The sequence below is a fragment of the Stegostoma tigrinum genome, chromosome 3 (assembly GCF_030684315.1).
Source record: "Stegostoma tigrinum isolate sSteTig4 chromosome 3, sSteTig4.hap1, whole genome shotgun sequence".
Lineage (NCBI taxonomy): Eukaryota > Metazoa > Chordata > Chondrichthyes > Orectolobiformes > Stegostomatidae > Stegostoma > Stegostoma tigrinum.
In genome coordinates this window covers 11,353,490-11,367,643 of record NC_081356.1, presented here as the reverse complement: position 1 = coordinate 11,367,643, position 14,154 = coordinate 11,353,490, and the positions used below count along the sequence as shown (strand labels likewise).

The window sequence follows — 14,154 nt, the reverse complement described above, 5'->3', positions numbered from 1 at the left end:
TTGTCAAGTGGACTCGATTAGAGAGTGTTATTAATGATTTACAGTTTCCTGCCAAACTTGTTTTAAATTTTAATTTTCTAACTGGTGAGGGCATTGCCCTGATCAAGCCAAAAATAAGTTCTCCCTATTACGCACTTCTATAAAATCTTAAACCTTTATAACAGCAGGAATAGCGGGGCTTGATTTTTAGTTTATGAACCTCAGTGATGTGCAACACCCCCTCTCCCACCTTTTCTTACCTTCTGTCCACCCTCTCCTCTCCCCCTCCCCTTCTTCACACCTTACTCTTTCTCCCCTCTTGTTCCTAGCCTGTCTCCCCTCAGCCTGTCCGCTCTTCCCTCCACCTGCCTTCTAACCCATCTGCTGCCCATGTGGCCACATCCTTTTTCTCTTTCCCTCTCACCACATCCCATTTTGCCTCATCTATTTCCACTTCTGACCCTCCTCATCCCCTTCCTTCCTGTGTTACCCTCCCTCACCTCCACATCTTTACTTCCCTCCCCATCCCCTTAACCCTCAAACTCCAGGTCCTATCCCTCACCCCATTCCTCTTTTCCTTCCTTCTGCCCCATCTCATTTCCTCCTTTCCTATACTGTCCTATTTCTCTCTCTCCATATCCTCACTCTCCGCACTTCGTCCCTTCCTTTCCTTTTCCTTGCCTGGTTTCCGTTCCCATCCTGTCCACTCCTCCTGCTTTCCTGCAGTGGCACCTCCCCTTACCCTCTCCCACATTCACCCCATTCCCTCACACTTTCACCCCCTGCTTTCTCTCCATCTTCTACACTCTCTGCCAGTGTTCCTCACCAACCTCCCATTTCCCACTCACTCATACCCCCTTTTCCTTCATTCACCTCTCCACTTCCCACTCTCCAAATCCCCCTTCCTTTCTCTCCCTCACCTTCACATTTCACCCTCACCGATAACTCTCCTACCCACCCCCTTTCTCATTTTCCTTGTCCCTTTTCTGCCCCAGGATGTGTATGCCAGCTGGATTAACTATGGGAAGTACAGGGTGATGGGGATGGGTCTGGGTGCGATGCTCTTAGGAGGATGGCTGTTGACTCAATGGGCTGAATGGCCTCTTTTGACATTTGAGGGATTCTCTCATTTTAATTGCTGTGTAACATTGCTTGGTAATGTGGTATACTGCATCCGCTGTACACATTGTGGCCTCCTCTACATCGGGGAAACCAAGCGGAGGCTTGGGGACCACTTTGCAGAATACCTATGCTCAGTTCGCACTAAACAATTGCACCTCCCAGACGCGAACCATTTCAACTCCCCCTCCCGTTCCTCAGACGACATGTCCATCCTGGGCCTCCTGCAGTGCCACAACGATGCCACCCGAAGGTTGCAGGAACAGCAACTCATATCCCTGCAGCCCAATGGTATCAATGTGGTTCACAAACTTCAAAATCTCCCCTCCCCCTACCGCATCCCAAGACCAGCCCAGGTCATCCCGCTTCCCTAACACGTTCTTCCTCTCACCTATCCCCTCCTCCCAACTCAAGCCGCACCTCCATTTCCTACCTACTAACCTCATCCCGGCCCCTCGACGTGTCCGTCCTCCCTGGACTGACTTATCCCCTCCCTAACTCCCCAGTTACGCTCACCTCTACTGGCTGCATCCCCTCCTCTTTGACCTGTCTCCTCTCCACCAATCTTCTCCTCTATCCATCTTCAATCCACCTCCCCTCCCTCCCTATTTATTTTAGATCCCCCTTCCCCTCCCCCATTTCTGAAGAAGGGTCTAGGCCCAAAACGGCAGCTTTCCTGCTCCTGAGATGCTGCCTGGCCTGCTGTGTTCAACCAGCTCCACACCTTGTTATGAGTTTCTCCCACACTTTTCTGTTTTCATTGCAATGTTGTGATTTGGTGCTGCCACCTGCTGGAAAAGCTGAAGGGTCAGGCTACCTGCACATAGCTCCTAGGACATCTTCACTGTTTGGAAGACAAACATTGGATGTATTTCCTGCCCTGATCAACTTCACAAAGCTTCCCAATATTCAATCATTAGTTTGTTCTGTGTAACTGCACATCACAGCAGTGTATTAGAACGGCTCCCACTAACACTTGGATTACAATTGTGATGCCAACAGCGTGGGTTCACCTCCTGCACCAGCCAAGGTTACCAGGAGGTATTCTTCTTCTCAAACTTCCTCCTCACCTGAGGCGTGGTGACGCTCAGGTTAAATCAGCACGAGTCATCGCTCTCAAATGAGTGAAATGCCTTATGGTCTGGTAAAACCATGGTTACCTTACATTTGATATTGCTCAGTTATATTTCCAGAGGCAACAATTGAGAGGGCAAGGGCAAGGGCGACTGCCTGCGTCTTTGTCTCAGGCAGGACGAGGGTTCGTGGGCACATGGTCATTTACTCAGGATGACAGAATACATGTTACATGTGAATACCAGGAGTAAGTCAAATAGGGCTGGTAATTACCTTAGAGCTGCTGGGAAGTTAAAGTTCTGAAAACAAATTCTGATCGTTCAAGTTTCAAACATATAAAATAGGGGCTGCAGTAGGCCATTCAGACAAATTTGCCTGCTCTGTCATTCAATAACATCATGGTCAATTTGATTTTGGCTCCAATTCCACATTCGCACCTGTTGCTAGTAATTATCTGTGATAATGGGAACTGCAAGAGAATCCAAGATAAAGTGTGGAGCTGGAAGAACACAGCAGGCCAAGCAGCATTTCAGGAGCACAAAAGCTGACATTTCGGGCCTAGACTCTTAGGCCCAAAACGTCAGCTTTTGTGCTCCTGAGATGCTGCTTGGCCTGCTGTGTTCATCCAGCTCCACACTTTGTTAGCTAGTAATTATCTACTCCCCTGTTGTCAAGAATCCGACTATTGCTGCTTTATGTATTCAATGATCCAACCTTTACCATTCTCCCAAAGAGCAATCCTGAGAGAAAGCTACTAATAAGGCCAGCTGCAGACTTGTTGCTTCCAGAGGAGTGGTGAATATTGTGAATGGAAGAATCCAAAGGATCATCAGTAATGTCACACCACAAAAGAGTTTCAAATCGGGTTTTATTGCATAAATGGAATGATCAGTTCTCTGAATATTTGGTCATTTTTCCAAACCAACTTTGGGCAAGTTGCAACTACACTATAAACAACTAAAGCACAGGCTTTTCCTCCCAAGTAGTATACAATCTTGATGTTAGTGAATATTCTGATGATTAGCAATGAGAATTATCATGAGGTTTTATTTCTAAAATGTTCTTAATAATCTCATCAACTTGGAATACAGTGAATGAGATCTGCTCACTTTCAGATGCAGATCCACATTCAAACAAACAGGCAACAAGGGGAATTTCTTCCCCAGGAATTTCTATAAAAGCCAGTTCTGAGTAGGCGCAAGGACCATGACAAATGACCCAAGGGTCTGTCCAGGTAGGAGAATGACCGTGGTAAGTCCCAAGATAGATTCCTAAATCACTACGTGATTCCATGCTTGTTGTGTGTGAGAATAATATAATTTCAAAATCTTTTGCTAACTTTGATGTGCCTTTCTCCTGCTGAAAATGATGTTTTTTAATGACGGGATAAATGTTCATGTGTGAAATTTTTGATGAATGAAAATGGATGATACTGCCATGGCAACCATTGGGTGGTTCAACAAGCTTTTTTACCAGACACCCTTCTGTAAAAGCACCTCCACCATTTGTGCTAAAAGCTTGCACACGATACTGGTGTTTACCATGCTTAATGCTCCGAGCATTGCAATAAACAATTTCAGGTCCACGGCCTCCATGCATCGCCACCATCTGGCATTCACCACATTCCTCTTTAGAAATGAAGTCCCCAACTCTCCAGCTCTTTCCATGATCATCACTATAGAAGGTGAAAGCCCGACACTGGCAACCGGGCTTCTTCTCGTAAGCATAAGCTGGAATAATGAGGCGTCCAGACCTGAGTTGTATACCGTGACCTGGTCCCACAGCAAACATTGCCCACTTGTTAATGCGCTGACCTAACTGACAAACTGTCAAATCAATAGCAGTGCTCCAGGTCTTTCCTTTATCCGTGCTGGTAACAAAGCAAAGTCGTGTGAAATTTCTCCCGGAGAGTAGTTGCTCTTGCTCAGTCACGCTGTCATAGACAGCAATAAAGAAGAGGAAAATGGTGCATTTTTCTTTGTCATAGACAGGACAAGGATTCATGGATCGGTGATCATGTAGCTGCGCAGACTCAATGCATGTTACATCGTCCCACTGAAAATAAAACCAAGAGTGAATCAAGTAGGACTGGGTTATTGCATTAACTTCCCACTAGCTCTAACGTTCTGGAAACAAATTCTGATTGTTCCATTTCCAAACATAAGTACGAGCAGGAATAGGCACATTCCTGTCTACCCCTGATAACTATCTACTTCCTTGTCAATCAAGAATCTAACTACTTCTGCTTTAAAAGTATTCAATGACCCAATCTTTACCATTCATGCTGAGAACAATCCGGAGAGAAAATAAATCTCCATTTGCAATTTAAATGGGACAGCTTTTGTGTTTAACAAGTGTGTCTCCTAGTTCTAGTCTCTGCTACATCCTTCGAACATCCACCCTGTAATAAGCCCTCGGGATTTAGTGTGTTACAATAAGACCATCTCTCATTCTTCCAAACTTCAAATGGACACAGGTCCAAACCATCCAACTTTAACTCATGACAGCTCTCTCATTCCAAGTATCATTCAAGTGATGCTTCTCTAAATTGCATCAAATGCCTTCACGTTTTTTTCTTTTAAAAAGCCTGAAGTTGTACACACTATTCCAGATGCTTCCTCAATGAATACCAGTAGAAACATTCATAGTTTCACCTTCCGTTGCCTGCAGTCTCTCACCATTTAGACAGCAATACTTTCTATATTTGCTGCCAAATTGGACCAGATCCCGTTTTCCCAATTTTTGCTCCAAATGCCAATCTTCTTCCCATTCACCAAGCCTGTCCATATCCCATTACAGATTCACTATTGCCTCATGATAACAAGACAACATTTTCCAAACTATCAGTAAACTTAGCATTTGGTCTCTTCGGCCAAACCACTGATATATAAATAATTGAGGCCTAATCCCCGATTTCAGTATTGCAATACTTGCCATTTCCTACTCTGACTTCTTCTAAAAATGGATGGGGGATTCACATTTACTATTTCTAATCATTTTCTCAGCAACATTTCCTTGGAATTTATAACTGTTTTAAGTTATTCCCCTCACACTTCAAGTCACTTATTTGCATCATCGACAGTGATGACAGGCAAAATGTTCAATTTATACTTCATTTCCCCATTTTCCATAATGAGTTTCCCAGGCCCAGGACCAACTCACGATACTGACTTTTCTTTTTCCAAATACCTGTAAAACTTCTTTATTTCTACATAGCATCCTCTCGTTCTATAATTTGCCCTGTCTTATTATTCTAGTTTGTCATTCTTTGCTGTTCATTGTATTCAGTCTATTACTGTGATGTGCTACTCAACTTTGTGGAATTGTATTGTTTACTTCATATATTCAAGTCATAGTCATAGCTGACAACAGCCATCTGTCCATAGAAACCTGTGGTTCTCCATTAAATTACTGAATTCTATTCCATTATTGTAAAGCTTTTTGTTATCACACGCTAGAAACTTATGGGAATTAATCCTCCTTCGACTTATATTTTTAGATGGTAGAGAGAAAATCATTTTACTTTTGTAACTTTGTACAGTAAAGTTTACAGTATACCCTCCAGGCCAATTCTATCCCCCGTGCCACCCCTCCCAACCTAGCCTTGCCACCCTGAAATTTCTCCCCTCAGCTCTTGCTCACTCACCTCGACTTTGCTCCTTTCTGCTCTAGTCCTTCACTTGCCTGTTCTCATTTAGTTCTACTTCCGTCATCATTTCTGCTTACCAGTTTGTTTGGGACATTGCTTCCTGCACTAACTATTGCAATGCCACTAGATGGTACCAGATCAATTTTAAAATGCAGCTGAGTTTTTTTTTAAAACATCTTAACAGGTTGTGTCAGGAGATATTAATAAAAGTTACATATTTTGTGCAGCAGGTTATTTCAGCTAAAAATGCATAACACTGTTGTCGTGACAGGTGTTAGTCAGGGCTCTGGACTCATGCTTGAGGTGGCAGAATAAAGATGGACTCTTTTAGCCACATATTTTTATTCTCAAATGATTCCTAATGGTCCCAGATTGTTGAATCTTTTTACAGTATTTTGCTGTGGTGTTCATTGTAGAGAACCAGTGACAATAAAGCATCATTCATAATGTTTAGCATTTCAATTATACAGATTTTGCCTAGAAAAGTCTGGAGGAAATCAAATCCGGCTCTCAAGTAAATTTGTGTCAGAACTTTTGATCCACTTAAAATAGTTTTGCACAAAATTGTGATTTCCAGGATTGTAACTACAACTTTAATGAAGATTTACTGTAATTGGTTTGTTTATAAGTTATGGAGTTGTGGTTTTATCCTGTTTGTAAAACTCTGGGTTTCGAAATGTTTGTTTTTTGGAAATGAAGCCTCCACAGAGATCAAAAAATACATTACGTAATCTCAAGGAACAAACAAAGAACAAAGAAAATTACAGCACAGGAGCAGGCCCTTCACCCCTCCAAGCCTGCGCTGATCGAGATGCTGTGTTAAGCCGGTCATCTATTTTCTACGGGTTTGTATCCATTTGCTCCCTGCCCATCCATGTACCTGTCCAGATACATCTTAAAAGACACTATCGTGTCTGCGTCTACCACCTCTGCTGGCAATGCGTTCCAGGCACCCACCACCCTCTGCGTAACGAACTTTCCACGCATATCTCCCTTAAACTTTCCTCCTCTCACTTTGATCTCATGACCCCTAGTAATTGAGTTCCCCACCCTGGGAAAATGCTTCTTGCTATCCACCTTGTCTATACCCCTCATGATTTGTAGACCTCAAATCAGGTGCCCACTCAATCTCTGTCTTTCTAATGTAAATAATCCTAATCTACACAACCTTTCTTCATAGCTAGAAGGGATGATGTGGGATGATTTTAAAGACAACAGGTTAAGATTTATTTGACATCATTAAGGTCATTAAATGATGTCATTTGATGCAATTTAGGATGAGCATTCATATAATCATACAGCACAGAAACAGACCCTTTGGTCCAACCAATCCATGCTGAACATGATCCAAAACTAAAATTAGTCCTAGCTGCCTGCTCCTGGCCCATATCGCTCCAACCCGTTCCTATTCATGCGCTTATCTCTGAGACATTGTAACACTGCCCATATCTAACGCTTCCTCAGGAAGTTCACTCCACACACAAACCATCTTATGTAAAAAAGGTTGCTCTTGTCTTTTTCACATCTCACCTCAGTCCTAGGAAAAAAGAGACCTACTATTAACCCTATCTATACCCCTCACGATGATAAAAATCTCTCCAAGGTCACCTCTCAATATCATTCCTATAGCAGGGCAATCAGAACTGGACACAGTTCTGTAGAAGTGGCTTCAAAGTCCTCTACAACCTCAACATGACTTCCCAGCTCCTACAGTCAAAGGCCTGAGTAATAAGATGCAAATACTTTATCAATCAATCCCAAATGAGATACACATGGGAAGCTGGTCTTATAAAACGATATACCCAAGCCACAAACTAACCTGCACTCCCAAATGTCAAAACCCATGTGGGTTTTACTGGAAGGCAAACAATATGTCAGGGTAAGATAACAACAGACAGCGAGACATAACGTCATTCATTCATTAAACTGTAACATCTAATTTTGGACTGCATACAAATACAATGTCACTCAAGGTTAAATAGATTCTGTTCATGGTTTGACTCAGCATGCAATGCAAATGAAAAGTTACACCTCCCCATATCCACATTTTCTTTAATTAACACCTAAAATCAAATCCCAATTAAAAATGGGATACCACTTGACATAATTTACTGCTCATCCCTAAAAGCCATGAGAAGGCAGTGACCAGCTGTATTCTTTAACTGCAGCAGTTCACATGAAGAAAAATCCAGAAATGTGATTCTTATTGTCTCTCAATCAAAAAAACAATTGGTATTAACTAATTTTGAACTTACTAATCACATAAATTTTTTAAACATTTAGGGCTCTAGCTCTTCATATGTTCCTTTCAAGTTTACCTCAAAATTCTTTGAAAACTTATTGTATATGCCCTTTCGGAGCATGAGTGTATCAGCATTTTCGTCCTTGGGACCTAACCTCTTCTCAGAAATTGCCAGAAGCACATCTGTATCTGGAATGTGGAGCAATGCAGGTATTCGATACCCAAAATGATCCTCCTGCTTAAATAGAACAGTTGTGTCGGTAGAATTTGAGGAACCCATCTTTCCAGGGAAAATTGGACACCGTGTTATGAGAAAGGCATCAACTTCTCTGCAAAAGATGCAAGTCAGATACTCAAAATAAAATTTTGAAACTTTGTATCAAAAATACAAAACTCGTGTGTTGCTGACAAAAATGTCAGAGCTTTTTATTTTGCATCAATCAGCACAAAGTGCAAGAAATAACAAAGTGAAAGGAAAACAATATTGATACTGTACGAGTGGAGAGTGCTGTTTGGTGGTTTTCAAGTGGACTCTGCTAGAGAGTGTTATTGATGATTTACAGTTTCCTGCCAAACTTGTTTTAAATTTTAATTTTCTGACTGGTTAAGGCCTTGCCCTAATCAAGCCAAAAATAAGTTCTCCCTATTACGCACTTCTATAAAGTCTTCAACTTTTATGACAACAGCAGGAATAGTGGGGGGTTATGGCCTCAAGGCCCTCCGCTTCTTCCTGTCCCGCAGGCCCGACCAGGCCCCCTCCACCGACACTCACATCCGCCTAGCTGAACTCGTCCTCACACTCAACAACTTCTGACTCCTCCCACTTCCTACAGACTAAGGGGGTGGCCATGGGCACCCGCATGGGCCCCAGCTATGCCTGCCTCTTTGTAGGTTACGTGGAACAGTCCCTCTTCCGCACCTACACAGGCCCCAAACCCCACCTCTTCCTCCGGTACCTTGATGACTGTATCGGCGCCGCCTCTTGCTCCCCAGAGGAGCTCGAACAGTTCGTCCACTTCACCAACACCTTCCACCCCAACCTTCAGTTCACCTGGGCCATCTCCAGCACATCCCTCACCTTCCTGGACCTCTCAGTCTCCATCTCAGGCAACCAGCTTGTAACTGATGTCTATTTCAAGCCCACCGACTCCCACAGCTACCTGGAATACATCTCCTCCCACCCACCCTCCTGCAAAAATTCCATCCCCTATTCCCAATTCCGCCGCCTCTGCCCCCACGATAAGACATTCCACTCCCGCACATCCCAGATGTCCAAGTTCTTTAAGGACCGCAACTTTCCCCCCCACGGTGATCGAGAACGCCCTTGACCGCGTCTCCCGCATTTCCCGCGACACATCCCTCACACCCCGCCCCCGCCACAACCGTCCCAAGAGGATCCCCCTCGTTCTCACACACCACCCTACCAACCTCCGGATACAACGCATTATCCTCCGACACTTCCGCCATTTACAATCCGACCCCACCACCCAAGACATTTTTCCATCCCCTCCCCTGTCTGCTTTCCGGAGAGACCACTCTCTCCGTGACTCCCTTGTTCGCTCCACACTGCCCTCCAACCCCACCACACCCGGCACCTTCCCCTGCAACCGCAAGAAATGCTACACTTGTCCCCACACCTCCTCCCTCACCCCCATCCCAGGCCCCAAGATGACATTCCACATTAAGCAGAGGTTCACCTGCACATCTGCCAATGTGGTATACTGCATCCACTGTACCCGGTGCGGCTTCCTCTACATTGGGGAAACCAAGCGGAGGCTTGGGGACCGCTTTGCAGAACACCTCCGCTCAGTTCGCAACAAACAACTGCACCTCCCAGTCGCAAACCATTTCCACTCCCCCTCCCATTCTCTTGATGACATGTCCATCATGGGCCTCCTGCACTGCCACAATGATGCCACCCGAAGGTTGCAGGAACAGCAACTCATATTCCGCCTGGGAACCCTGCAGCCATATGGTATCAATGTGGACTTCACCAGTTTCAAAATCTCCCCTTCCCCTACTGCATCCCTAAAACAGCCCAGTTCATCCCCTCCCCCCACTGCACCACACAACCAGCCCAGCTCTTCCCCCCCCACCCACTGCATCCCAAAACCAGTCCAACCTGTCTCTGCCTCCCTAACCGGTTCTTCCTCTCACCCATCCCTTCCTCCCACCCCAAGCTGCACCCCCAGCTACCTACTAACCTCATCCCACCTCCTTGACCTGTCCGTCTTCCCTGGACTGACCTATCCCCTCCCTACCTCCCCACCTACACTCTCTCCACCTATCTTCTGTACTCTCCATCTTCGGTCCGCCTCCCCCTCTCTCCCTATTTATTCCAGTTCCCTCCCCCCATCCCCCTCTCTGATGAAGGGTCTAGGCCCGAAGCGTCAGCTTTTGTGCTCCTGAGATGCTGCTTGGCCTGCTGTGTTCATCCAGCCTCACATTTTGTTATCTAGCAGGAATAGTGGGGCTTGATTTCAGAGTATGAATCGCAGTGACGTTTAACACCCCCTCTATCTCACCCCACCCTTTCTTCTCTTCTGTCCTCCCTCTCGTCTCACCCTATTCCTTCATCTCACCTTACTCTTTCTCACCTTGTCTCCCCTTAGCCTGCCCAGTCTTCCCTCCACCTGCCTTCTCTCCAATCTGCTGCCCATTCAGACCAACACAATACCTTTCTTTCTCTCCCTTTCACCATGTCCACTTCCCACCCTTCAAATATGCTTTCTTCATGTAACCCTCCCTCACCTCCCTCCTTCCTTTCCCATGCCCCACATCTTTACTTTCCTCCCCATTCCCTTGCCCCTTAAACTCCAGTTCCTACATCCCACACCCACCTCCCTTTTTCCTCTCTTCTGCCCCATCCCCTTTCTTATATTCCACATCTCTATCCTCTTCCTCCCCCATTCCCTCCCTTAGTCACATCATTTCCTTTCTACACTCATTACCCGTTTCTTAACTTCCCCAAGTTCTCTTTCTCCTATGCTTTCTCACATCCACCCTTCTTCCTCCCCCACCCTTTTCTCATTTTTACTCTCCAACATCCTCTTTTCACCCTTCCATTGTCTTTCTCCCGTCCCCTCCGTTTCCCACCCCACTTATTCCCCTCCTCCCCTTTCCCTTTTAGGGAGAAATATTGGATATGGATATAGCACGGGTTAAACTCCCATCAATTTACTGTAGAAAGATTTATAAAATCTTCCATTATAGTGATAAAGGGTATTAGAAATACATAGAGAATTTAGTTAGCCTGTACATATTTGTAGTTCATTTATCTTATTCCAAGAACGGTTTGCTGATATGGTAGGCACGTCCAATCCTTTACAAGTATCAGGAAAAGTACCACCAGATACAGATATGGGGTTCTCAAGGCTGTCAGAATAGCAGATGCTACTGAAAGAAGATAGCACGTTTCTTAGAAAAATAGGGAGATGTCCCAGGGATGTTGGAATTTATGAAAAACATTATAAAAGACTTTATCCGAAACAGACTTAAAATTCAAGTAACATACTGTCTACATGTCTCGAGTGTCATACAACATTAGAAACAGGCCCTTCAGCCCAACAACAAATATCAAACGTTTCGGGTTTCAGGTCGGGACCCTTCAGAAACGTCAACTTTCCTGCTCTTCTGATGCTGCCTGGCCTGTTGTGTTCCTCCAGCTCCACATCATGCTACCCCAAACTTACTAAGCCTACTTCCCTGCATTTGGCCCATACCTTGCTATCCCCTGTCATTTTAAGTGCATGTCTAGCTGCTTGATAGATGTTGGGTGAACCTGCCTCCACCGCTTTTTCAGGCAGTACATTCCATTTATAGACAATAGGTGCTGGAGTAGGCCATTTGGCCCTTCGAGCCAGCACACCATTCATTATGATCATGGCTGATCATCCACAATCAGTATCCTGTTCCTGCCTTATCCCCATAACCCTTGATTCTACTATCTTTAAGAGCTCTATCTCTTTCTTGAAACTATCCAGAGACTTGGCCTCCACTGCCTTCTGGGGCAAAACATTCCATATACCCAGCACTCTCTGGGTGAAGAAGTTTCTCCTCAACTCTGTTCTAAATGGCCTACCTCTTATTTTTAAACTGTGTCCTCTGATTCTGGACTCCCCCATCAACGGAAACATCCTTCCTGCCTCCAGATTGTCCAATCCCTTAATAATTTTATATCTACCACCTTCGGGGTGAAGAAAACAATTTCCTCAGATCTCCTCTTAAACCACCTTCAATTAATGCCGTCTGGTCCTAATCATGTCTGTCTCAAGGTTGAAAGTATTCACAACCTATATCCATCCTTGGCTTCGTGCTGACAGTAGAGCTCAGCTTCAGACCTTTCTCTGGGGTGATGCCCTCCAAACATATCGGTGAATAAGAATCGTTAACATATACTTGAGACGGTTTTCTAAATTAAATCTACAGCAACAACCCCCAAACTTTCTCCACACCTCCTCCCACACACTCAGGCTGCCCTACAACCCTTGCACCGTCAAACATCCTTAAAATCCCAGAGGAATAGTCTGCTGTCGCGCCTCTCGCCGCATTTACAGAGGAAGCCAGGATTTGTTGTGTCTGAGCAAACAAAAGAGGATGTTGAGCAAACATACAGGTCTCTTTTAGCTTCATTCCATGACCTGCCTGTACCGCTGGCCGCCCAGACTTCAGTCAAAACTCCGCCTCGGGTCCCTGGCTCCTCACCAAATCTGAAATCGGTCCAGGTCACAATAACGTCTTCGCTTTGTCGTCTCAGCTGCTGCGGCCCAACGCTTGGGGAATAAATGCTGTCGAATTCCTGAAAATGTACCTATAAGAGCTGGTGAGGGCGGAGCCTGCCAGCTCAACTATTCAATCTCGTCTCAGTCCACAACTGCTGCTTCAGTCAGAATCCAGTCTTCCCCACCTCCAGGGGGCCACTCCAGATCAGTCAGACACCGCCCAGGTCAATCTACCAGATCGGTATCCCCTTTACCAGCATTTTCAGAGACTGATTAAACAATAATGAATCCTCGAGTCCGCTGTGAGAGCGAATAAGTGCATTTGGTAAAGTTAAAGCAAAAATGTTCTAATGAATAGACTAGATAAAGAATAATATTATTTACTGTTCTTATAAAAAGGCAATGGTTTAATCACAGTATAAAATGTTAAAGTTGCCAACTAATTGCTTCTCTTCGTAAAACATAAGCAGTCAACGAAAGTAAGGATAACAAAAGGAAGCCATCAATCGCACCACCACCAATTAACATATAGTAACAGAAAATAATAGAAATAGTGGAGAGCGGCAGGTGTGGAGAGATAAAGAATTCATGTTTTCAGTCAATGATCCAGCATTCTGTAACATTTCGTCTGAGAATGGATCTATTGTCCCTTGACATTCAACGGCATCACATTGTTAAATCTCCCAACGACACCCTGGCACTTATCTTTGACCAGAAACTGATCCAGAGTAACAATACTCTCGCAGCAACACAGTTTGTACGTCAGAGCCAATGGGAATTTTGCAGCACCTCACTTCCAGACTTCCCAAAGCCTTTCCAATATTTTCAAGCCAGACGTTTGACGGAATACTCAGTCACCTGGCTAATTGCAGCCCCAACATTCAAGTAGTCCATCACCATGTAGGAAAGCAACCCATCCTATCAGTATAATAAAGTGTGAAGCTGGATGAACACAGTAGGCCAAGCAGCATCTCAGGAGCACAAAAGCTGACGTTTCAGGCCTAGACCCTTCATCAGAGAGGGGGATGGGGTGAGGGTTCTGGAATAAATAGGGAGGGGGGAGGCGGACCGAAGATGGAGAGAAAATAAGATAGGTGGGGAGGAGAGTATAGGTGGGGAGGGGATAGGTCAAGGAGTTGGGATGAGGTTAGTAGGTAGGAAATGGAGGTGTGGCTTGAGGTGGGAGGAGGGGATGGGTGAGAGGAAGAACAGGTTAGGGAGGCAGAGACAGGCTGGGCTGGTTTTGGGATGCAGTGGGGGGAGGGGACGAACTGGGCTTGGTTTTGGGATGCGGTGAGGGGAAGGGGAGATTTTGAAGCTGGTAAAGTCCACATTGATAACATTGGGCTGCAGGGTTCCCAAGTGGAACA

General features: G+C 45.0%; 1 protein-coding gene across 2 annotated transcripts; it reads right to left on the bottom strand.

The window, feature by feature from the left end:
* Positions 1–3,023: 3,023 nt before the first annotated feature.
* Positions 3,024–13,748, bottom strand: LOC125451083 (sialidase-4-like). Of its 2 annotated transcripts, XM_059643106.1 has the most exons (3): positions 12,677–13,748; positions 8,140–8,392; positions 3,024–4,227 (listed from the first exon to the last, which is right to left on the bottom strand). In XM_059643106.1, the coding sequence occupies exons 2-3, from the start codon at positions 8,341–8,343 to the stop codon at positions 3,193–3,195; spliced, it is 1,239 nt and encodes a 412-aa protein (XP_059499089.1). In that variant the 5' UTR covers positions 8,344–8,392; positions 12,677–13,748; the 3' UTR covers positions 3,024–3,192. The 2 variants fall into 2 exon arrangements, with proteins under 2 accessions (XP_059499089.1, XP_048383748.2); XM_048527791.2 differs by lacking the exon at positions 12,677–13,748 and having other exon boundaries at positions 8,140–9,102.
* Positions 13,749–14,154: the final 406 nt, after the last annotated feature.